The sequence below is a fragment of the Choristoneura fumiferana genome, chromosome 5, assembly GCF_025370935.1.
Source record: "Choristoneura fumiferana chromosome 5, NRCan_CFum_1, whole genome shotgun sequence".
Lineage (NCBI taxonomy): Eukaryota > Metazoa > Arthropoda > Insecta > Lepidoptera > Tortricidae > Choristoneura > Choristoneura fumiferana.
The window spans coordinates 21,935,179-21,958,934 of record NC_133476.1 but is presented as its reverse complement, the minus strand read 5'-3'; the positions used below and the strand labels follow the sequence as shown (position 1 = coordinate 21,958,934).

The window sequence follows — 23,756 nt, the reverse complement described above, 5'->3', positions numbered from 1 at the left end:
AGTCATCTCATCCATTTTATATGAGCCAGCGCCCATACGAGGTTTCGGGTACTGACTGGGTTCTCAGTGTCCTTGATGACGACGATGCGCGTGGGCCCGGCGCAGCTGAGCACGACGGAGAGCCGGCCCGAGCCAGGCCGCAGCGTTGGCCACGCCACCGCCTGCTCCGGCGGCAGCGCGCGCGCGCCCCGCGTGCTGTCCGGCAGGCCCAGCACCACGCGGCTGCCTGCAACAAACAACGCTAAGGTTATGTACCGTGTAGTTTGAGCGTGTCGTCTCTTCCTAAGTGATACTATGAATAAGGACCGGCGGTAACCGGCATGGTGATTGCCAGCACCCGGAAGAATGACAGTGCAAGCTATGCAGCTGAACGGTACGATTGAAGACGAAGATGGTAGATTCCAGTACCCGTAATCAGGTGGATGGGTTCACATAAGCCCAGTGGTCAGTGTTGGAAGCTGCAACTGTAGATTACTGGCTGGTTGTTATGAAAAAAGTCTGCTGGTCACTAAGATTGCTTTCATAATAGCAAATACCAACACTATTACAATGAAAGAACAAAAATTTATTTCTACACGCGAGAGAGTTAGTTAAGCTAACTTAGCTTAGTGCGATGACCTTATAATGGAAGTGGCAGTGAAAATCATTCTGCCAACCTAAAAGTATAAAACTTGTGTTGCCGGCAACAGTGTTTCATACCTGGCGTGAGCGCCATTAGTCCGCCGTCGGGCTGCACGCAGAGGTTGGCGTGCGCGCAAGCCATGCGGCCGGCCAGCAGGCGCCAGGCTTGCGTGGACGCGCGCCGCGGGTCCGCGCGCCGCAACACCAGCGCTGCCGCGCGCCCTGGCCGCGGCGCTGGCCCTTCAATATCCAACACCTGCCAAACGACCACACGCCAATGAGGAATCATTCTGGTCACAGCGCCCAATGGGAATTTTTATTTTTTATTTGTTCAAATATATAACTAGTAACTAGGACAGGTGGTAGGACCTAGTGCAAGGTCCGCCCGGATTGCTACCACCATCTTGCTCGCTAATCCTGCCGTGAAGCAGCAGTGCTTGCACTGTTGTGTTTCGGCGTGGAGAGTAAGACAGCCGGTGAAATTACTGGCACTTGAGGTATCCCATCTCAGCCCTCTAGGTTGGCAACGCATCTGTAAAACCCCTGGTGTTGCAGATGTTTATGGGCGGTGGTGATCTCTTACCATCAGGAGACCCACTTGCTCGTTTGCTATCCAGTCGAATAAAAAAAAAAAATATATATATATTTTCTCGTTTAACAAACCAAACGGTGGAAGAATTTTAAATTGGCAGTTAGACAGGAAGATTTGACATGTGCTTTGTCATGTGACCCGATGACCGTAGTAAGTTCATATAAAATTTTATAAAGTTCATATTATTTATTCTAGAAAGAGTGGAATGCAAACTTCATTTTCTCGTATGTTCCTTATTTTGCAACACAAAATTCAACAACTAAATCATCAATAACAACGTCATTTGTTTTATTTTCCAGTTATTATTACGTGAAGTTAGTTAAGAGTTAAATTGTCCCCTGAACACGATAACACAAAATTAAGAATAAGTTTAACTCATATGTTCAGCCATAGAAAAATAAACTAGAATCCTTCGAGTTTTTGACATAGTTTAAGTATAATAATACCATAGCATGAGGCGACAGCGTCGGTTCGTCCGTGAGCAAAGCGTCGGTGGGCTGCGGCGGCGAGCTGCCCTCGTGGATCAGCTGGTCGTTGGGGCCACGCCGCCATAGCTGTGCTCTAAAACAAACCTCACGTTCACATATAATCGCTTCAATATTAAACCAGCAAACTAATGGTAAGCACAAACCTGTCTCCGTATCGTTTTCGTGCGAGAACGACTCTGGTAGAGTTCAGTGGTACTTCCAATACTAAAACTGAATCATCATTTGTCGCTCCGTCCTCCCTGTAATAAAAAAGTCATGCAACATAAATTTTTACAAATTGTATTTAGTCTGTGTTTCATTTCAAAAACCTAATGCCGTTTAGTCTAGTAGAGAATTAATTCGTGCGATATGCTCCAATGACATTAGTTACGAGACGAACCTGTTGGTATCTGAGGGGACTGTGGCGGCGGCACGTCCGCTGGCGGTGAAGGCGACGTAAATGAAATTCTGGTAGGCGAGGTGGTGCGCCTGTCCCAGCGCGTCCAGCGGCAGCGTGGCGCGCGGCCCGCCCGGCGCGCGCACGCCCAACGCCGCCGCGCCCTCCGGCTCGGGCAGCGCCCACTGCACGCGTCCGTGCGCCCCCACTACGCACTCCTCGTTGCTGCCCACCTGCACCACACAAACGTTATAATCCTACTTGGCTACAAATAGAAACTTACACACTTGACATCACTTTTAAGGAAAGTATCTTCCAGTCTAGAAATGCCCCGGCGATATATCATCCTAGTGGCTGGAGCCGTAGCCTGCGATAAGCTTAAGGTTTATTGCCCTCGTAATAGCACGTCATATGCACGACATCGTCATTTTGCTCTGCACTTGTGGCTATGGTGCCGAAACATATAGTTATACCTCTTACGTGGTACAATGGACTCGGTTCCATACCTTTCTACGCAAAATGAAAGCGAACTGTACACAAACATGAAATGACGATATTGTGCGGTTTACATGGGCAGTAAGCTCACGTCGACACCCGAGGAGTCACCTGGTGGAACATGATGGCGACGGGCGAGTAGTTGTCGACGCGCAGCGGCGGCGGCGCGCTGTCGGCGTGCGTCAGCACCACGAACAGCGTCGCGCCCTGCGCCACCACCTCCGCCCGCAGGAATACGTAGCCACCCCCGCCCGCCGTCTCCCTGCGACAAAACATCATTGTACTGGATGAATCCATGCTTTGTGTACTCGACCAAAGTAATTTACTATTTTATGTCAATTTCTACGTCAGAAAAAACAAAAGGTGTCACATTTACTTGCAATTGGAAACAGTTGGTTTAATTGTATGAGTAATCCTGGTCACAGCACCAATTGTAACGATCAATTCAAAAAATATGTAGACACCATTTTTGCACATCGTAACAAACTGAGATCTGAGCGCGGCCAGTACCCGGCGGAGTGCGTACATGTACAGTGTCTATTGTGCAGCAGGCAGCAGGCAGCAGTTGGCAGTACCTGCAGGCGATGTGCACGGCGCGCGTGTTGTCGACGCGCAGGCCGCCGGACCAGGCCGTGCGCGGTTCGCCGCCCGCTAGCACGCGCACGCACAGCAGCTGCGCGCGCTCCCAGCGCGCCCAGTGCCACGGCAGGTAGCAGCCCGCCACCGCCGACACATACGTCGCTATAGCACCCGGGTCGTTCTTTAAAAAAGAGAGAACAAATCAGGTTCTGCTTTTTCGCACAATTATTGTTTGCCAAATGTTTTATTTTTCAACTGTCAATATTCTCCGAAACAAAAAAAAAACAGTGTATTTTTTATGATTTTACTAGCTGTTGCCCGCGACTATCCGCGTAGAAGTATGAAAAATAGTTAACGTCTTATTCTGAGACCTACGGAATATACACAATAAAAAAACATAAAAATCGATCAAGCCATTTCGGAGGAGCTTGGTCAAATTGAAAAAATTCAAATAAAAATCATTTATTCAGTAAATAGGCCGCAATGGGAACTTTTACACGTATTTTTTTTAAACTACCAGCGCTTTCGGTCACAAGCATTGTGACACGAGAATTTTATATATTAGAGATAGAGCAGCAGTTTTATATGTTAGAGGTTAGGTTAGGTTTGTTTTATGAAAGTTCCGAAAATAATATGAATTCAAAGAAAACCATAGCTTGGGAAATACAACAGTTGGCAAATGAAACATTTGGGAAAAAATAACTATGCGAAAAGGTAGAGAACCAGAACAAATACACCGTGAAGAGTCACACAAAACTGTCATTTTAAGAACAGGATTTTTACAGTAAGTCCCAATATGTGTGTGGTCTCTCACCAGTGTGGTGGCGCAGCACTTCTGCGCGAACTGCAGGTGGTAGGGCGTGTTGTTGTGCAGCTGGTAGCGCGGCGTGAGCGTGGCGATGTTGGTGTGCCGGTAGCGGCCGCGGCCCGCGCGCACCGACACGCCCACCGCGAACACCTTGTCGCCCGCCGTTAGCTTCTTCACCGCCGTGCCCGGGCCCAGCCCGAACGGAGAACACCACTACAACAACAAAACAAGCTTTTAAACACACGTTAAATTTGTCTGAAGTATGGTGCTGTGATAAATGTTTCTGTCCACCACCGCTCACCGCCGTGAAAAATCTCAAAGTAATTTTGAAAATTTTCTTTTTTACCATACCATTTATTTACTTTGAAATCTCAAACTTCTGTTGTTTAGACTGCATAATTATATCGGTCATACAAGTTATTCAGTTATTGAGCTATCAATGAGTCAGTCATGATACCATTTTATTTATAAGTATAAATATATATGAAAGTACCACAACATAATCTATCGTAACACAATATTTTAAACGTATAAAACGGATACCGTGTATGTCCGACAAACTAAACATTTCACAAGAACTTGAGATACCCAGAAGTGTCTGTCACTTCAATTCAGAGACTCGATTATACGTAGTTCTGTTAAAAACATATTGTAATTTAAAGCTAGTTCCACCCCTGAACGCATGTGTTACCTCCTGATTGGGCGCGATGGAGGTCCCGAGGCGCGCGGAGACGGTGGGCGAGGCGTCGGGCTCGGCGAAGGCGAACAGCAGCGGCGCCACCGCGCGCGCCAGCTCATGCTCCGCGCCCTGCCCCGCCGCCGCCGCGCCGCCCTCCGCGCGGAACACCAGCGGCAGCCCCGTGCGGTTCACCAGCCAGTACGCCGCGCTGATCGACACCTGACCGATACATTTCAATCACTATACTTATCAAACTGTTTTTATAAATTCCTGTTTTTCTTATTTAAATTGTTGACAGTGTTAGTGTATTGTATATTCGTGCAACGACTGACGCTTAAACGTGGATAAAAGAACTGCATTTCAGAAAATGTCAAGCGCTAGGACATTTGAAAAAAATCATGTACTGTCTGAAACAGGTGTCAATGTGAAGTCTGAAACATACGCTCGCCGCAGAGCATGAATTACCTGCCAGAACATTTCACACGCGAATAAAAGTGAAAACCTTCACTACGTCTTCGTTCTTCTGTAATCGTGACCAAGCCGATATACTAATAAATACTTTTTTTAGCTTTCGCTAATTTCACACTAATCTGTTGCGACTTTGACACACTTACCTTTGTCAGATAAAAGCAAAACAAACATTTTGCTATAGCAGATTTTTTACTACTTAAGTAGGTCGACCGTTCGAAGTGTTCTTTGTTACCTTGATGCCGTCGGCGGGTTTGAAGGCGACGCGCGCGTTGAGATAGAGGCGGCGGCCGCACGCGTCTTTCAACTTGAGCCTTGCGCTAAACGCGTGCGCGCCCGCACCGCCCACCGACAGCGGCGACGACCACCCGAACCCCTCCAGCTTCACGCACAGCTCCACGCCGGTCTCCACGTTCACCTGCGCGAAGAACATACACACTGCTGAAGTAAATTGCTAATCAGTTGAGCTTTAAATAATATGAGTAAATACACCCACATATTACTAGCATTCCATTGGGCCGCCGCTACATGCGGGGCTAAGAATTGGGATTCTCTCCCATCTCCTGAATCACCAAACAGATATCATGAGTTTTTCGATTTGGGGATGATTACGCTCTCACTGGACCAGTGAGTTATAGTCACACCTATGGCATCATCTGCTCTTTCCATCCACTGACCTCATGGAAGGGCCTTGTGTCTGCGGGCGGCAGCGCGCCGGCGGCGGGCACGGCGTCGGCGCCGGTGCAGCGGTACTGCAGCTCCAGAGGGAGTAGATTCTCCAGCCGCAGCGCCGGCACCAGCGTCAACGCGTGCCCCGCGATCCCGCTCGTGGCGCTTAAGCCGCTCGCCGGGAATCGCTCGCGCACGATAACGCAGCAAAACCTAAATTTTACATTAGGCCGATCTTACACCAAAATATAATCATCACGAATATTTTTTATGCCAGCTGACACGTCACAAGTCATCGTAAGCTTATTATCAAGCGACCCAACCGTTCATACTTGTTGATGCGTAACCGGTATGCATTAGGTGCAACTATGGGGTGCTATGACCAGGATATTTTGTCAATTTTGAAATTTCATTGTCGTGACAATTTGGTGCAGTGACCAGTATGCAAAGATGCAACAATGGAGTGTCATATCATAGCACTCCATACCCAATTTCATCACAATTGGTTCAGTACTTCAAGCATGCAAGCGTAACAAGCAAACGCGTACTTTCGCATTTATAATATTATAAGGGGCTGCTTCACCATCCATTGATTAATGTTAACTGGCGGTTAGGTGTGATGCCGTCTCTATTTGTTTTGTTCGAATAGACGGAAACGGCATCACAATTAACCGTCGGTTAACGCTACTCAATGGATGGTGAAACAGCCCCTAAGTTAGGATTCCTTTTATTAATGGTTCCGTCATGGGTACTGACCTGTAGACGTCAAGCGGCGGCGAGCGGCACTCGCAGTGCTGCAGCAGCGTGTCCGCGCGTGCGGCGCGCCAGTCCACGTGCGCGGGCTGCGGGGCGGGCCGCGCGCCGCGCCGCAGCGGCCGCGCCGACACCGCGCCCGGCGCCGCGCACAGGGGCGCTGCCCACAGCCCGCCCGCCGCCACCGTGCTCCAGCGACCGTTGCCCTGGCTCCACTGGCCTGACAACACGATACCATTATAATAAAAACTATTGCTGATACCTACTTACCATAACAATTTAAACTTATTATATTTTAATTTTTAACTTTTGTAATATTTTAATTTCCCCAGTTATTCTTATAAATTCAGCTGCTTCAATTTCTTCCTGTTCTTCGCACGTCTTAACCAAATTTGAAAACGGATATATTGCCCTCAATTAATCACCAATACAGTAAGAACATTACAGCTACTTAGGGTACGAAAGTAAAGAATAGAAAAAAAAATTAAATCAAAATTATGAAAACTACTCTTTATCATCGTACCGAATCTTATTATTCTTTGTATTACGTCTTGATAATTCAACAAATACTTGACTTTTAAAACCAACTAGAACTACAAACTTATGGCAACAACGTATAATCGTACTAATAAAGTCTACCGTTACACCCTGCACCTGCTAGAACCACAAAAAAACATACCAAAATTAGTTTACCGCAACCCATGGCACTATGTATTTCTAAGTACACTACAAAATGTATCGAACAAGTAGTCTGTCGTGTACCGCAGGCTCGCGAGACAGGGTGTAACGCGTAGACGGTGAGCGCGGTGGGCGCGCGGCGCAGCGCCGGCGCACGCGCGGCCGACGCGCGCTGCAGCGCCGCGCCCGCCGCGCGCACGCGCAGCCCGCCGCAGCCCGGCCACGCGCTCAGCGACAGGTGCTCTGTGCCAGCGGGGACTTCACAATCCTCGTACCGATTTTGATACCAGGGTAAAATATATCAGGAATGCTCTCACTTTTTTGTCAATGAAAAAATACAGCATTACAATAAAAACAATGCGCTGTAAAATGCAAATTATACAAAAAAAAGACCAAAAAAAAGGTTACGTAAAAAGCGATCATCAAAGGGTCTTCAAAGTGTAAATAGGCGCTCTTCACGCACCCGAAGAAGCACAATTTTAAACGACTTCCTTTTAAGGAAGTATTTGCAAGTCCTTATCTATTACTAATATTTAAGTAAAGCGTGCCTGTTCAAACGCGAAACAGAAAATATGAATTTACTACTTGGCGCACTAAACTTGAAATTGTAAGTTATAGTCCTTGTTTGCATATACAATTATGTTAAAGTTTAGTTAGTTAACTGCTTAATATCATCCGCCAGTGCGTAGTGCGTCGTGCGTAGTGCGTTACCTGCGTGCGCGTGCTCGAGCCGCACGTCGACGGGCACGGGCAGCCGGTTGCGCAGCGTCAGCGCCGACCGCACCGTCACCAGCTTGCGCGCCGAGCCCTCCAGCGACACCTCAAGCACCAAACGCGCTTCTGCACCCGTTTTCTACCAAACATCACAATAATAATAATAACAAAATAATAACGTCCACATCATATTTTTATTGTCTGGCTGGATGGTTATACTCGTAGCTGTTTAAATGAATTGTCTTCTTTCTTATTTATCTTTACTTTGCTGCCATGTGATTTCTATTCCGTCCACTCTGCACACATAACGATTGTGTTTCATGTTTATAATTTTCTTTTATTTGTTTTATTTTATGACACCGATCTTGTGTGTGTCTTGATTATTGAAGCAACTGCTTTACATACAACCAAGTATTTGTATTGTTCCAATCCATTTTAAAATGTCACTGCTATCATTTTCTTCCACATTTTCACTCAAATTGCTACATGTTACAATAATTTTACAATAATCAAATAAATCGTTCGTTTCGTTTTGCTTGCTGCGCGTGTGGTTGGCCGTGTCAGTTGTCAATGTCAATGCCATGTCAAATATAACGCTCTTGTGTTGGTAGCGCTGAGCTAAGCATAAAATGGTCGCGTTCACAATTAGACACGGTCCGGTCGCACGCACAGTGTGCAATGACAGCCTCACGGTCCCACCGGAAGACCAGCGCTGGCATTATGCTGAGGTGGGTCCGTTTCGTGATAGTTGCTTGATTACATTGTTATCTCGTATGCCTGTCGTTTATGTAACTGTCATGAATAAATGTTTTTTCTTTCTTTTTTTTTTTTCTTAATAATTGTTTAAAAAAGGAACAAAAAGAACAAAAATAAAAACTGTTTAGACAGTTCAGCTCCTCACCGCATGCGTCAAGTTCCTGAAGAAAACCCCGACGCGGTCAACGCAGACAGGATCGGGCGGCCCCCAGCCGTCCAGCCTCAGCGCCAGCTGCTGCAGCGCGGCCTGCGGGCCGGCCGCCGCCCGCGCGCCGCGCCCGCGCCGCGCGCCGAACGAGAACGGCTCCGTGTCGCCCGCGCGCACCGACACCCACGAGTCATCCGGCCCCACGCAGCGACCCTCCGACAATCTGCACGACAAATAATTTACAATTACTATCGAATGTGAAGGAAAGACGGTAAACGTAATGTGACTGTCACTCGTCATGTTTCTTGCTCTCTTCAGGGCGGGCAAAAGAAACAAGAATGAATGGCTTGAAAGAGCGGTGTATGGCAGCATCGCACATCACGGCAGCGCGAGGAGAATAGTGTAGCGCAGAGGTTACTGCCTAAATATGTTGTCATCATCATCATCATCCCAGCCTATATACGTCCCACTGCTGGGCACAGGCCTCCTCTCAGAACAAGAGGGCTTAGGCCATAGTTCCCACGCGGGCCCAGTGCGGATCGGGAACTTCACACGCACCATTGAATTTCTTCGCAGGTTTGTGCAGGTTTCCTCACGATGTTTTCCTTCACCGCAAAGCCGCTAGGGGCCGTGGTGGCCTAGTGGTTTGACCTATCGCCTCTCAAACAGAGGGTCGTGGGTTCAAACCCCAGCTCGCACCTCTGAGTTTTTCGAAATTCATGTGCGGAATTACATTTGAAATTTACCACGAGCTTTGCGGTGAAGGAAATATGTTATAATCATAATATAATAATCGGTCAAGTAGTAGACGGGGGAGCACTCACACGTCGCAGGTCGTAAGTAGAGTGGTGAACCACAGCTTGTGGCCGGAGTGGTTGCGCAGCGCGTACGGCACGAAGGGCGAGCGGCGCCGGTGCCCCGCCGGGCTGCCCTTCGGGGACGCGTCCAGCGAAGACGACTGCACAACGAATATGCAATATTATAACAAAAAATGTGACTTCAGCAGGCGTGCGTGGGCCAGAGTTAACTATATGGAAAATTATCGTTAATTAAACTTTCACATTTCAGTTTTTTTATCGTATAATTACACAGCCCATACAGGAGGTGGAAGTATAAAGTCACGCAAACCAGTCAACTATTTTAATCGCTGATGCCGCGCGAAAATTTCAGCATTAGAAAGGCCAGAATTCTAAAAGATAGTTTTAACGTACGCCTTTCCTGGGGAAATAGGACTGACCTGCGGCGCGTAGTAGTCAGCGGCCCAGTTGGCGCGCACCAGCTGCGCCAGCTCGACCAGCGAGGACGTGATGTTGGTGGCGAGCACGTGGTCCGAGCGCACGGCCGCCGCCAGCCGCCCCGGCGCCAGCCCGCTCGTCAGCGTGTACTCCCACAGGCTCTCGAACCTGAATTACAACCACTCATACATTCAACACACTAGGTTTCAGCACCTGAAGAAGTACTAACGATTCCAGGAGCGCGCATGTGCCTTACTGCCTAGATGTAACAAAACTACTGTCTCGTTTTACCTCTGACCCCATGTTGTTAACTAAAATTGCTGGTACTGCAGTCCTCCGTTGGAAGTGTAACCACAGGCTGTTATCCGAACCAGTCAGGCAAAGTCGATTGATCAGTAATGTAGATTTACGAAAACATAATTATTTAATTTGCACTGCCGTCGACAAATCCTTTTTTCTGACGTTATGAATAGTGATACCTCCAGGGTTCGACGGCGGGCTCCCAGCCTGACAGCATCCGGTTATAGTAGTCGACGCTGAGCACAGCGCTGAGCCGACCGCCGCCCGCGCCTGTTGCCGCGCCCGCGGCCGCCGCGCCTGTCGCCGCCATCGGCGTCGACACTAGCATTGGATCTTCCAGTGACTCCTCTATTTTACGTAGGTCCTAAGCATAAAAAACAAGTTGGCATATAGAGGTGACAGCATGGTGAAATGGATAGTAGTATCTGTGATCAAAACATTTTGTATTTTTCCTTGAAAACACATTGAAACTAACTGGAACATCACAAAATTTGGCCTGATGTCAAGACAAGAGTAGCAAAACAAACCTGTTCTAAGTTGAGCTCGGCGAGCGACACCTCCAAAAGCGGCACGTCCGAATCCAAGCAGTCGTCAATGACGCACAGCGTGACACACTCCGCGGTTACCTGTGAATCAAAAAAATTTCAATAACTCTATCTATCTTTTATACTCACGTACATATTTATGCTTCCACGAGAGCAAAGTCGGATATAAACAGGTAAATAACAAATGGTAAAGCCGAATAACATCCAAATTAATTAACAGAGTAGACAACTACAATCCCGTGGTTTCCCGCTGACACATATCTAGGTCAGGTTGATTTTATTTTGACCACAAATCACAATGTTAGTACAGCACCGACCTGCAGAGTTTTGAGCGGCCAGACGGCGGAGGGCTGCGGCGGCGGCGGCGCGCGCAGCGGCAGCCAGCGTGGCGGCAGCAGCCGCGCGCCCGCGCGCATGTGCACGCTGTTGGCCGGCGCGTCCGTGTCCACGACCTCGCCTTCCAATTTACCTACCAAACAATACGTACCGTACAGTCGAGAAAACCGAATCGAACTTTGACAACTAAAATCCAACCGAGCTTGGACAACTAAAACAAACTAGTTTCAACAAGTTGTTTTTTTTTCAATAAGTGGCCAAGTCATTGCCTAAGTGAAAATCAAAACAATACCCGATAGAGCGGCACGCGCCTGCGCTGGCAAGGACTGTATCATGGACGCGAACATACGCATGTCGTGATAGGACAAACGCAGGTTCAACGTGCCCATTGCAATCTGAAATCAGAGATTACCTTCTTAAAAAGTGGACATGACAGTGGACGTCACAAATAAAGGTAAAGGTAAAATAAATAAAGGTTGTACACTGCTACTACTGTAATAGGATAATTCAATTAAGCAATATCCCCGTCATGTCAAAACGGGACACCTTGCTTAGTTGAATTAAATTTTAAAGCCGAACAAATAAGCAATGAAAGCTTTTTGCGTGGTTATTTTCAGTAGTATCGATCTCAATGTCAGGAACACCATGAAAACTGAAGCTAATTCAAATGATAAATGAAACGTGTGACGTAGACTCACGCGCAGCACGCGGTCGGCGTGTAGCGTGACGGTAAGCGCGGCAGGGTCGACAATGGCGAGTGCTGTCTCTTCCTCCAAACCCAGAACGCACGAAAACACTTCCAGTTCATTCAGCTCGCACGACACCGGTTTGGCCGCGTCCGCTACCCGGTACGTTATAACTGTTGTACTCTAAACAACGAAGAAGATATCAGTTATTAGCAGATTGAGCGATGCTCTTACAAACTAGCTATTCGATTTTTTAAAGTGCATTTTTAAATCAGTGGCTCTGAGACTGACCTTGAGTATGACAGCATTTGTGTCCCAGACGGAGGCGTCTTCGACCAGAACGAGCTGCGAGTCAGTGATGTTCAGCTTCAGCTCCATGCTACCTTCAGGAGTGCTCGCTCCCGTACCACCTGTTGAGCTTAGTGCTGACAGTGCCTCCTCTCTGTAAAACAAACGCATGTGTTTTTCTACTTCGAACTAATAAAAACATAGGTATTGGAATTTAAAGGAAAGCGAGCCACTCACAGATGAGCCATGTCGGGGTCACAGGGCGGCGGCGGCGGCTGCATGATGAACTGGTTGGCAGCCTCCCACCAGTCCAGGATAGCCATTAATCGCATGTTGTTCACGAGGATTGTGTACGCTGAGGAGTCACCGCGTTTTCTATAAAAGAATTACTATATGACCGTGGATCTTTGAACAATTTGCTGTCTTGATAAAGATGCATTGCTGACTATTTAGTGCCACGATTTGGATACACTGATGTAACAATTTCGTAATTGCACAAATTTAACAATTTGGTGCTGTGACCAGGATTCACTGAATTAATAATTTGATGATGTGAATAGGATGTACTGAACTAACAATTTGGTGCTGTGACCAGGATGCACTGAAATAATAATTTGCTGATGTGACCAGGATGCACTGAACTAACAATTTGGTGATGTGACCTAGATGCAGTGAACTAATAATTTGGTGATGTGACTACGTTGCACTGAAGTAACAATTTGGCGATATGATCAGGATGCTCTGAAGTAACAATTTGGTGATGTGACCAGGATGCACGGAAGTATTAATTTGGTGATGTGCCCAAGATGCAGTGAAGTAACAATTTGGTGATGTGACCAAGATGCAATTAAGTAGAAATTTGGTGAAGGTGACCGGAATGCATGGAAGTGACAATTTGGTGATGTGACTAAGATGCAGTGAAGTAACCATTTGGTGATATGATCAGGATGCACTCATGTAACAATTTGGTGATATGACCAGGATACATTGATGTTACTATTTGTTACTGTGACCAGGAAATACTGATGTATCAATTTGCTGTCATGACGAAGATGCATTGACAACAATTTAGTGCAGCGACCAGGTTGCACTGATATTACAATTCGGTGATGTGACTAAGATGCACTTATTTACCATTGCGGTGACAGCAACACGGTCATAGGACCAGAGTCAATTTATTAGTAGTAAAGACAAATGCAGCAGTAACCTGGCGTGCACCTCAGCCTGCACACTGTGGCGGTGGTCGGGCATGGGCTGCACGATGTGGCTGAACACGTTGCCGCGCCGGTTGGCCGGCTCGCGCGCGTACCGCGTATCGCTCACGAGGATCTCCTGTAAACATATGGTCAATCTTTTAAAAACTCATTACTGACCATGGAAACTTACCAGTAACTGCAATAAAGAAGTTTCATGTTTAAGAAAATAATATGTTGAGGTACCTGTGAGACGAGGTCGATGTCCTGGCTAAGATCAGAGTAGGTTTCGAGCAGCAGCCGAGACTTGATGAAGTTGATGCAGGCGAGAGACGACACGCCGTGCTCCGGCTCCAACTTCACAGACACGTCCAAAAGGTCCAGTTTGATGGATGACGTCGTCCACACCTGCACACGACCAATAAAATTATGATTGTCAAAACCAGAGAGACTAAATTGTTTGCTGCTATTGGCTATAAAAAGTGACGCATAAACATGTGGTACATTTGATCCTTTATGTCCAAGTCCTAATGTCTCACAATACAATGGCCTACTACAACCTTTCATCAGTATTGTATACAGTAATCGCATCGCAAAGAGGCCAGTTCGGATATACAAGGAAGTATCAATCTGTAGTGCATCGATTCACCTGTTCGTGGTGCGTTGCGTGCGTTGCATGCGTGGCGTGTGGCGCGTGTGCGTCGTGCGGCGCGTGCGGCGGCAGGTCGGCGACGCACTCGGCCAGGTTGTGCGCCAGCACGCCGCGCACCAGCCGGTACTGCGCCGGGTCCAGCGCGCACTGCAGCGTGGCCAGCGTGCCCTGCACCGTCATGTCCGGCACTGCGCGTGCGCACACATTATACTTTCAGCATGTACCGCCGCTTTAACATCAGCTTCCAAATTATTGAGATGAAATTTAAAAAAAAATACAATTGTATGCGCATAAGCAAAAAAAACCTTATCAGTTGCAACACAAATACTTGTTAGGATTACGTTATTTTGAATCATTGATTATCAGGCATTATCCATAGTTCTCCCATCCTTACGTCTTCACTGACATCATTAATGTGAAAGTAGCTATGTATATCTGTTTATTACTTCTTCACGCTTAAACCGTTGAGCCGATTGAGATGAAATTTGCTATGAAGATAGTTTGTCTCCGGGAAGGAAAAGATAGTTCTAATCCAAAAATATTAGATAGTTGCCGATAGCGATAAACGAATTTTTCGCAGACGGAGTTGCGGGCAACGGCTAGTTTATAAGTGTGTGTGTGTACCGTTGTGCGTGTCGCTCATGTTGCGCTCTACGGTGAGCAGCAGGCTGGCGGGCGCGGGCAGCAGCGGCGCGCCGGCGCGGCGCACGCGCAGCCCGCGCCCCCCCCGCGCGCACCACACGCTCAGCCCCTCCAGGCACACCGTGCGCACGTCCAGCAGCTCACGGGGCTCTGCCCAACACAATAACTTTAACTTTAGCAAAAAACAAGTACCATTACATTACATTATTATCCCGCCACTGGTAATGTATATGTCTGTGAGACCGGTTAGTTCGAAAAAACGATTTAAGTCAAATACACGTCACCAGTGGCGGGTTATAAAAATACCAATACACATTTTTTTTTAATTTCTACGTGACGTAAGTGTAACACTAACTGCGAGATGTTGCATTCAAACACATAGCAAACTCACTTTTTCTGCCTCTCCGGGTGGCTTAACAAAAATACATAATTATAATCACTCCACCATAGGCTACGCACGTACTATGCGGTTAGCGGCGCAGTTTTAGCGCACTGCCTCTTTCACAATCGATACTTTGAAGAGGGACGGCGCGCTTTTTAGCGGTTTCCCGAGCAGATAACCGTATAATGGTACTTGAACTTACTCTTACACAGTATGATATAAAAACTAATTGCGGTAGTCACCAGCGTTAGGATCCGTCCTGGTGCTGACGCTGTCGGGGTCGCCGGCGCGGCGGAAGCAGTTGTCGAGACGCAGCTCGGCCAGCTCGGCACGCAGCGCGCCGCGCGCCCGCCCCGACACCGGCAGCACGATCACCGGCGCCGCGCAGCGCACGCGCAGCCGCTGCCGGCTCGTCGGCGACGCGCCCACCGACACTGACACCTGCCATTGCATTTTTGGAAAATACACCTAAGTTAGGGCTTAGTTAAGGGGTTAGATTAGTTAGTTGTTCTAATTCAGTCTTTCCCAAAGTAGGCGATAACGCCACCTTGTGGACGCTGGAGGCGTAGAGGGCGGGTAAGGGGCCCAGAAAAATATAGATTTAATTAAACTCCAGGCGAGACTAACATTTTATTGAGGTTTTTAAGGTGAAAAAATGGAGAGGGGGCGCTACAATAGTACATTGTGTCTTAAGGGCGGTAAATAAGGAATTACGACCGAGGGTCTATTAGAAGCCCGAAGTCGAAGACTGAGAGCTTTAATGAGTCGATGTCCGTAATTCTAGTACCGACCGCCCGTGCGACATACAATGTTTTTCATCACATTTGCGAGTAAAATTTCATATTTGTAAAAGAAAAAATATAATTCTTCCAAATATTGCCGATACCGCGGCCTGCGCTCTTGGCCCCGCCGCCCTCCCCCTCCGCAGCATGTGCCTAAGCCGCGTGTGCATAGGTTCTAGATGGTCTCGTTAGTAAATTTGTTATTTCGACCATGTTTTGCTTTTTATGTTCCGTAAATAATGAACGTGAGCTGACCTTCTGGCGGGCCTGCAGGATGACGCGCCGCAGCTGGCGGAAGTCGTGCGCGAAGGCGTACAGCTCGTGCACGAAGCGCTTGGTGTGCACGTACGTGGCCGGGCCCAGCGCCACGCCCAGCTCCGTCTCGTGCCCCGCCGCCGCCGCCTCCGCCGCGCTCAGCCTGAAGTACACACGCAGCCTAAGTATACGGGTTCTACCTGATCTTCCTGAACTTCGACAGACGGTTTATTTCATTGTGAATACTTACTGTTTTTTTTTATTCGTCTGGATCGCAAACGAGCAAATAGGTCTCCTGATGGTAAGAGATCACCACCGCCCATAAACATCTGCAACACCAGGGGTATTGCAGATGCGTTGCCAACCTAGAGGTCTAAGATGGGATACCTCAAGTGCCAGTAATTTCACCGGCTGTCTTACTCTCCACGCCGAAACAAGCTGCAAGCACAGCTGCTTCACGGCAGGATTAGCGAGCAAGATGGTGGTAGCAATCCGGGCGGACGTTGTTATTGTGCATGATTAATTATTTTTCTTCATCATCATCATCATCATCCCAGCCTATATACGTCCCACTGCTGGGCTCAGGCCTCCTCTCAGAACAAGAGGGCTTGGGCCATAGTTCCCACGCGGGCCCAGTGCGGATTGGGAACTTCGCACGCACCATTGAATCGCTTCGCAGGTTTGTGCAGGTTTCCTCACGATGTTTTCCTTTACCGCAAAGCTCGTGGTACAGAGTTGTCTACTAACCCTAGTGCAGACAAACGTGTTACATAGAATTTAGTAAAACATTGTATCTATTGTTATTTTGTACTGAAAATATTGAATAAATCATCTTATCTTATCTTTTAAACAGGAAGTGTTATGTTATGCCATTAGTGTGTTGGAGAAATGAACTGCCGTGGTCGCTTGTCTCTGTCGCACTTTTCAAATGATCTTCATACCATGTGAACGTGGACGTGTCGATTGTCCCAGTTGGCACCAAAGCCGCGCACTCACCGTCGGTAGTTGATCTCGAGCGCCTTGTCGCCGTGCGTGCGCAGGCGGTCGCGCCAGAGCGGCGCGCGCGGCGTGAGGTCGGCCAGCATGAGCGCGCCGACGGCCAGCGCCAGCCGCCGCGTGTGCGCCGCCGCCCGCGCCGCCACCGCCGCGCGCACGCGCACCGCCCGCGCGCCGCACACCTCGCCGCGCGCGCCCACCAGCACCACCGACAGCGAACGGATCGACATCTCCGTTTGGGATGTGCCCTCGTCCGATGACAGCTCGGTCGGTGATAGAGATTCGCTTGTTTCTACGGAAAAAAGTTTAAATAATCTTCCTTTGCCACTTCCCTATGTTTACGAAGCCATTAACTAATAGTTATTTGTGTCACAAGGGAGCAAAATGGTGTATTTACGGCGAGGGCGTACATTGAATCCAGAATATAGCGAAGGATTCTGGATAAGGGATTTAAGTGTTAACGCCCAAGACGAAAATAATTTTGCTCCCGAGTGGCTCATACCACTTTTCACACCGAGCATTAAGAAACTTGAAAAAAATAATTCTAGATATTATTATGTTTATAGAACTTTATTTCTCAAAAGAAATTGTTACATTTCACTTAATGAGAACTTATACTAATATACAATTTATACCAGTGAGCACCATGAGGTGCACACAAACAAAGAAAAAGAAAAACAATACGCAAACAACTAAAAGAAAATATTATTAAAGAACAACCAGCATAGAAAATGGCATAGCTTTACAATTATCAATTTCAAAAAATGGCATTTGCAGTAAAACACTTAGAAAAGCCTTGAACAGAAAAGTTGCACTTTGCTCCCTCTCGTCAGGGAGGAAAAGTTACTTTTCTGAAGGAGAGGTGTGAAAACAGTATTCAATGTACTATATTCCCACAGTATTACTATTTTCTACTGCTTCACTACACGTAGTAAACAGAAAACTCACCACTCCGCTGCGCGCTAGCATCCAGTGGCGGAAGTAATACGGTATTTGACTATTTTGTATATGTTTTATAAATTAAAACTACACAATGCCTATTATCGAATAGAAAAACAATTTTTAAGCTACCTTTACAAATAACAAAGTTATAAAGGTTTGAAATTTAATATTAGACAGAGAAAGACATCCTGGCATGTGACGTCACATGCCAGTACCGCCATACTTGCTGCATGGAAAAAGCGTTTGAGAAAGAGTCAGGTATATAGATTTTTCAAAAAATCACTATAAATCCAATTTTCAACCGATTTAAATTTTCTCTTCGCTAAACACTATCTGTTTATCTATATTTTCATAATAATATTAAGATATGGCAAAAATCAGGAGTTGTCAAATACCGTATTCTGAGTGAGCCGGTGATTTCAGTCTTTTCAATATACCTTGGTGCGCGGGCGCGGGCGCGGGCGGCGGCGGCGCGTCGGGCTCGTCGCCGGCCACGCCGAAGAAGTCCAGCACGGCCACCCAGCTGTCGATGCTCACCACCAGCTTCAGACAGTTGAACTGCACGCGCGTCAGCCGCGACACCTGCATACACCAAAACAAAAATACAGTTAGCAAAACCCACCAATAAAAACGGTAACTTGTCTAAAAAGGTTAATGTACTGAAAAGTTATAAACTAGGCTACTCAGAGATTTTTACCTAATACTTTTTTTAAATAAACTATTAGCATCATAAAATCAAAATCTTTACGAATCTTCGAAATTATATTTCTGTCAGATCGAAAAAACATTCAGCGTGTCAATATTCGTACTTCCGTTCATAAGTCTTGTAAAATCCGATAATTTGAATTTCGGTAGGTGTTATGCAAGCGCATTCAACATCGAAATAAATCATGTACTGACCCCGCCGTACTGGTCGTGGAACCCCGGATGGTTGGGGTCGCGAACGTGCACGGTGACGTTGACGAGCCCGTCGCCGGCGCAGTCGTCCTCCTCCCCCTCCCCCTCCCCGTCGGCCGCCCCGCCCGCGCCCAGCTCCGGCGAGCAGGGCGGCGTCGCGCCGCACTTGCTGTCGCGCTTGTTGCGACGCGCCTGCATCAATTGAAAAAAATACAGCACTAAGAATAGTAGATTGTACAACAAGAGCATAAAACGAGCCACTTTACCCGAGGCGTTCATATAGACACCCGAGCCGGTACGGCGAGGGTGGATAGACACGCCGAGGGGAAAATGGGTTTAATGCTAGAGTTTTACACTCTGCTTTTCACTTCGATGGCGAGGAAATGAAATAGCAACAGTGGAAACAATGATTCACTTTCTATGTACCTTTTATTTTTTATGCATTATTATAATAATTTCATTATTTTAATTTTACTGATTTATTATGATTGATTTGATTAACTTTTAGTTTTATATAAATTAAAAAATATTTTAAAAAATATATAGAAACTTTTTTGTTTGTGGCTGTTGACACCTAATTACCTTGGTCTTGAGTAGGTATTAGACGAAGATTTTATTTTTTGCACTAGAGCATAAAAAATCATTTTATGTCGCCTAGATACAGCATAAACACGAACTTTACGAGCATGAGAAGTGAAAATGTATTTTCGATTTATTTTGTAACAAAGCTACAATAAATCAAAATTAGCCAATTTACCAAAGACTGTAGGGATGCTGACATTTTTAGTATATTAATTAACACCTCATATCAGAGTTATCTTAAAGCGTGCCAGTCACGCATTAGTCCAGATACTGAAACTTTTCAACTTTATTTAAGGCCTCACCGAATGAGGGCTATCGTTTTTTGTCTCACTAGATGGCGCACTGTTGCGTGAGGTTTTTAAGTGTGGCTTTCAGAGTCTGTTATTACGGGCGTTAAATCAAAATTTAGATTAAAATCATATTTAAAACACCTTAAAACCGTACCATAAAAATATCCAGCAACCACAGTGTTGTTTAGTCCCGTTTTGTTCGGAAAAAAGGGAGGACAAAAGTTTCCAAAAGACAAAACTGTCTCAAAACACAGACATTCATTGCCCCGTTACGCATAATTGCCATAATTAATTTCAGGTAATGCAAAATATTCACAAAAAAATTCTAATTATAAATAAACCCGCGTAGCTCACCCAAAAACTATGAGATTTGACATTTCGGAGACCTCACGCTACACTAGCGCCTCTAGCGGCGAATTCATTCGCGATAGCCCTCATTGCGTTCTTGTGTTCCAGTTTCTTCTGTTCTAAGTGAAACAGAACAGAATCTGTGGGCCTTACCTGTGCGGGCTGCGCGGCGGCGGCGCCGGCGTCGAGCCCGCCGGGCAGCGAGGGCGCGGCCCGCAGGCGCGCGGCGGGGCGGCGCGCGCCGAAGTCCGGGCACGACTTGGACACGAACACGGCCTTGTTGGGCACGTACGGCGCGTGCGACACCATCAGCATGCGGTGCTTGGACTCCGGCTCCGCCGTCAGGTTCTCCATCGTCACTGAGTGGAGGGATACCTAAAGGGGACACATAATAGTTAGCTGACCTGCAATAGTATTTTATGCAACTGTATCGTAATAGGGGTCCTTTAAACACGCGCGTGGGTTTATGAAACGAGGCGTAGCCGAGTTTCATAATAGGGTCACATGAGTGTTTTTGCATCCTCTATCATGTGTTTCGCGAACCAATGAGAATGACCTGCATTAACGAGAACTAGGTAGGTATGTCTGCCCCACGAGCTGCGCCCGCGACGACCTGCTGCTGCACGTGGTCGCTGCGTGCTCCCCCTCCCGTGCTGTAATTATGTATCAAATCTCATTACGAAACAAATTTCTGTATCGTAATAACCATTGCGATACAGCCGTGTTCATAATAGAATCCAATGTCGTAATGCTGGTCATTATCTATGGTTTTTGAACGCATAATTGAGGATTTACTATTTGGGTGTAGATAAAAGCTTCATATACAATAGTTAAGTCATCTAAATCAGCGCACAAAACAATAAACAAAAATAAATATCATGGGACACTTGACACCAATTGACCTAGTCCCAAACTAAGCAAAGCTTGTACTCAGCTTGTACAGCTTGTGCTTGTAATAGGTACATAATGATTGTTTTTGTGAGAATGAGCGTAATGGAGACTACCTTTTGGTTTAGTATCTGACTTTATTCTAGAACTTATGCTAAGGCCTAGGCCACACTACGGCTAAGCCGCCGCGGTTTTTAACGTCGTGACTTTGTGGATTAAGTAAACCAATGCAAGCGGCCACACTGGCGGTTCAGTTGACATGATTCATAAGTCACGCGGTTGAAAACCGCGGCGGTTTTAGCCGTAGTGCGGGCTAAGCTGTTCGGACCCAAAAAGCGTGTATTCAGAACGCGCTTCGAGAATTAAAAAGTTAGCTGTCACCTTGTGACTTTTGACAGCTGACGTGAATGACTTTGCACTTGACTTGTGGCGTAGCGGTGAAAATTTTGTATTTTGATTGGATCGTAAGTAACACGCTTTGGAGTAATTTTGAGTGATTGTGATTTGTTAGCTCCATAAGGGAGCTCCGTGGAATGTCGAAGAGACGATTTTGACTTTGGTAGTGGCTAAATAAGTGTGTATGGTGAAATCCCACTTCCCACCTTATATTAGCGCTAATTCCTTATCCCTATTCCCTGAAGCAACACCAGGAGAACAGTTCACGTAAGTGTTAGTTTTAAGTTAGGTTTTTTTTTTTATGGTATAGGGGGCAAACGAGCAGGCGGATCGCCTGATGGTAAGCGATTACCGTCGCCCATGGACACCTGCAACGCCAGAAGAGTCACAAGTGCGTTGCCGGCCTTTAAGGTAGGAGTACGCTCTTTTCTTGAAAACTTGAAGACTTGGTTAAGTTTAGTTTGTAAGAAAAATACCTGTGATATCGCATGGCAGTGTTATGCCCACTCCCGGGCTATAACATAAGCCTAAGGGGCTGTTTCACCATCCATTAATTAGTGTTAACTGGCGGTTAGGTGTGATGCCGTCTCTATTTGTTTTGTTCGAATAGACGGAGACGGCATCACATTTAAACGTCGGTTAACGCTAATCAATGGATGGTGAAACAGCCCCTAACTCTACATTTATTTATATCTAGAGGTGGCGACCGCTGAGCCGCTGAGCCGCTCAGGCACAGGCAGCCAGGTGTACGGCGGTGGTGCACTCACGCGCAGCTCTGTCTCGTGCGGGCGCTCGCGCAGCAGGCGCAGCGCGAACTCGCGGAAGGCCAGCTGCACCAGGCTGCGCTCGCCGCCGCCCAGGTCCGCGCGCAGCTCCACCGTGAACTGCGCCAGCTCGAACGACACTGCAACCACGCACAACACACACTTGGACACTTACAACAATAACTCGCAAGACACAAGACTCTAAAAAAAAAACTTAAAAAAGAAAAGATTATTAGGCGGTTTGAAACAAATAGTTACTCGATTAAACTAGCAAAAAATTCACGTTACAGAATACTGCCACAAAAATTCTATGCAAGAATCACGTTTCAAGGGTGTCCCTACACCTAACGAGGCGGAATCGTCTTTAGCCGACCACAAAATATTTTATGTCCACGTAAAAAGAGCGAAAAAATCATGTATATCGGTTACGTTGTTTTGCGTCAGCTATATAGTTCGGCTCACGTAAAAAGAGCGCTGGCGATATACCTGCGCAGTGAGCAATTAACCGACCAAACGAAAGACGTGAGGCGCGGGTGAAGAGGGAGGGAGGGCTTGGCTGTGCCGTCGCGCTATTGGTTCGGCAGTCGACCTTGACCTTTACCTTTTCGTGCGCGACGGTACCCCTGCGCAAACACATCCCCTCCACTGTCACCCAGCGCTCTTTTTACGTGAGCCGAACTATACTGATCGACGCCTTTTTGTTCTAAGTGCGTGGACACAAAGCGTTTTTTAATCGGTTCAACCCGATTCTGCGCCGATCTGTATAGGGAGATAAGAACTCAGTTGTGTCTCGGAATGAATGCGTGCGGTGCGGTTACCTTTGAGCGGCACGTGCGGCGCGGGCGCCTGGCGCGCTGGCGGCGCGGGCTGCGGCGGCGGCACGCTCAGCACGGCCGCGCGCAGCGCCGGGTCCAGCCGCAGCGTCGGCACCGCCGGCTCCATCTCCTGGGAGACACAACCATGCTCACTACAGCTGGCAGGCTAAAAGTTACTATCATCTAGGAAGTAGCTTCGATTTGGGTACCAATTCGATCATGAGTTCTGTTTCAAAATCTACGTCGGAATCGTCGAAACTGTTGTTTTCTACATCGTATTGCCACTTAACGGTGGCTATAACGCGTCGAATGACATCACCGTAACATGTATGTAATTATTTTTTTCAGCAAGTAATAATCTATGTCACTATTAAAACGAGGACCAGTTATTATTATTTATTTATCGTATGGCTTCTGGTTCTCTACTGAAACTAAATATTTAATAGACTGGATTTAATGTATGCTAGTGCATCTGTCGAGAGGGTTTTAATGTCTGCCGCTTGCCCGCTAAATTTGGTGACTGGGCACTCAAAGACCATATGTCGGACTGTTTGCTCCGGGCAGCCACACGGACACCAGTGTCTAGAATAAATTACTATTACATATATTATTACACTTTACAATATCAAAAAACGTCGATCGTATTATGTTATGTTATATTTTTTGTTTATATGGTTTGACGAAGCATGTGGCTGAATATTTTTATGTTTTTAATTAT

The 23,756-nt window shown here is 46.9% G+C and overlaps 2 protein-coding genes across 2 annotated transcripts in view; one reads left to right on the top strand and one right to left on the bottom strand.

Annotated features, from left to right (window-relative positions):
• The window catches only part of LOC141428434 (uncharacterized), a 314,383-nt gene that overhangs the window by 212,959 nt on the left and 77,668 nt on the right, over window positions 1-23,756 (top strand). The gene's annotated exons all lie outside the window — the stretch shown is intronic.
• Vps13D (vacuolar protein sorting 13D) overlaps window positions 1-23,756 on the bottom strand; it is a 75,054-nt gene that overhangs the window by 10,354 nt on the left and 40,944 nt on the right. The window contains 35 exon segments of the mRNA XM_074087337.1: window positions 57-226; window positions 700-877; window positions 1,660-1,774; window positions 1,845-1,940; window positions 2,081-2,310; window positions 2,684-2,834; window positions 3,148-3,332; window positions 3,966-4,172; window positions 4,651-4,857; window positions 5,342-5,524; window positions 5,784-5,988; window positions 6,532-6,748; window positions 7,918-8,059; window positions 8,822-9,047; window positions 9,649-9,782; window positions 10,062-10,227; window positions 10,539-10,723; window positions 10,887-10,985; window positions 11,222-11,373; window positions 11,533-11,635; window positions 11,939-12,109; window positions 12,218-12,368; window positions 12,452-12,589; window positions 13,422-13,546; window positions 13,654-13,815; window positions 14,057-14,247; window positions 14,684-14,851; window positions 15,326-15,524; window positions 16,121-16,283; window positions 17,117-17,408; window positions 18,496-18,640; window positions 18,959-19,147; window positions 20,329-20,550; window positions 22,227-22,363; window positions 23,042-23,168. Coding sequence (XP_073943438.1) covers window positions 57-226; window positions 700-877; window positions 1,660-1,774; window positions 1,845-1,940; window positions 2,081-2,310; window positions 2,684-2,834; window positions 3,148-3,332; window positions 3,966-4,172; window positions 4,651-4,857; window positions 5,342-5,524; window positions 5,784-5,988; window positions 6,532-6,748; window positions 7,918-8,059; window positions 8,822-9,047; window positions 9,649-9,782; window positions 10,062-10,227; window positions 10,539-10,723; window positions 10,887-10,985; window positions 11,222-11,373; window positions 11,533-11,635; window positions 11,939-12,109; window positions 12,218-12,368; window positions 12,452-12,589; window positions 13,422-13,546; window positions 13,654-13,815; window positions 14,057-14,247; window positions 14,684-14,851; window positions 15,326-15,524; window positions 16,121-16,283; window positions 17,117-17,408; window positions 18,496-18,640; window positions 18,959-19,147; window positions 20,329-20,550; window positions 22,227-22,363; window positions 23,042-23,168 — 5,931 coding nt within the window.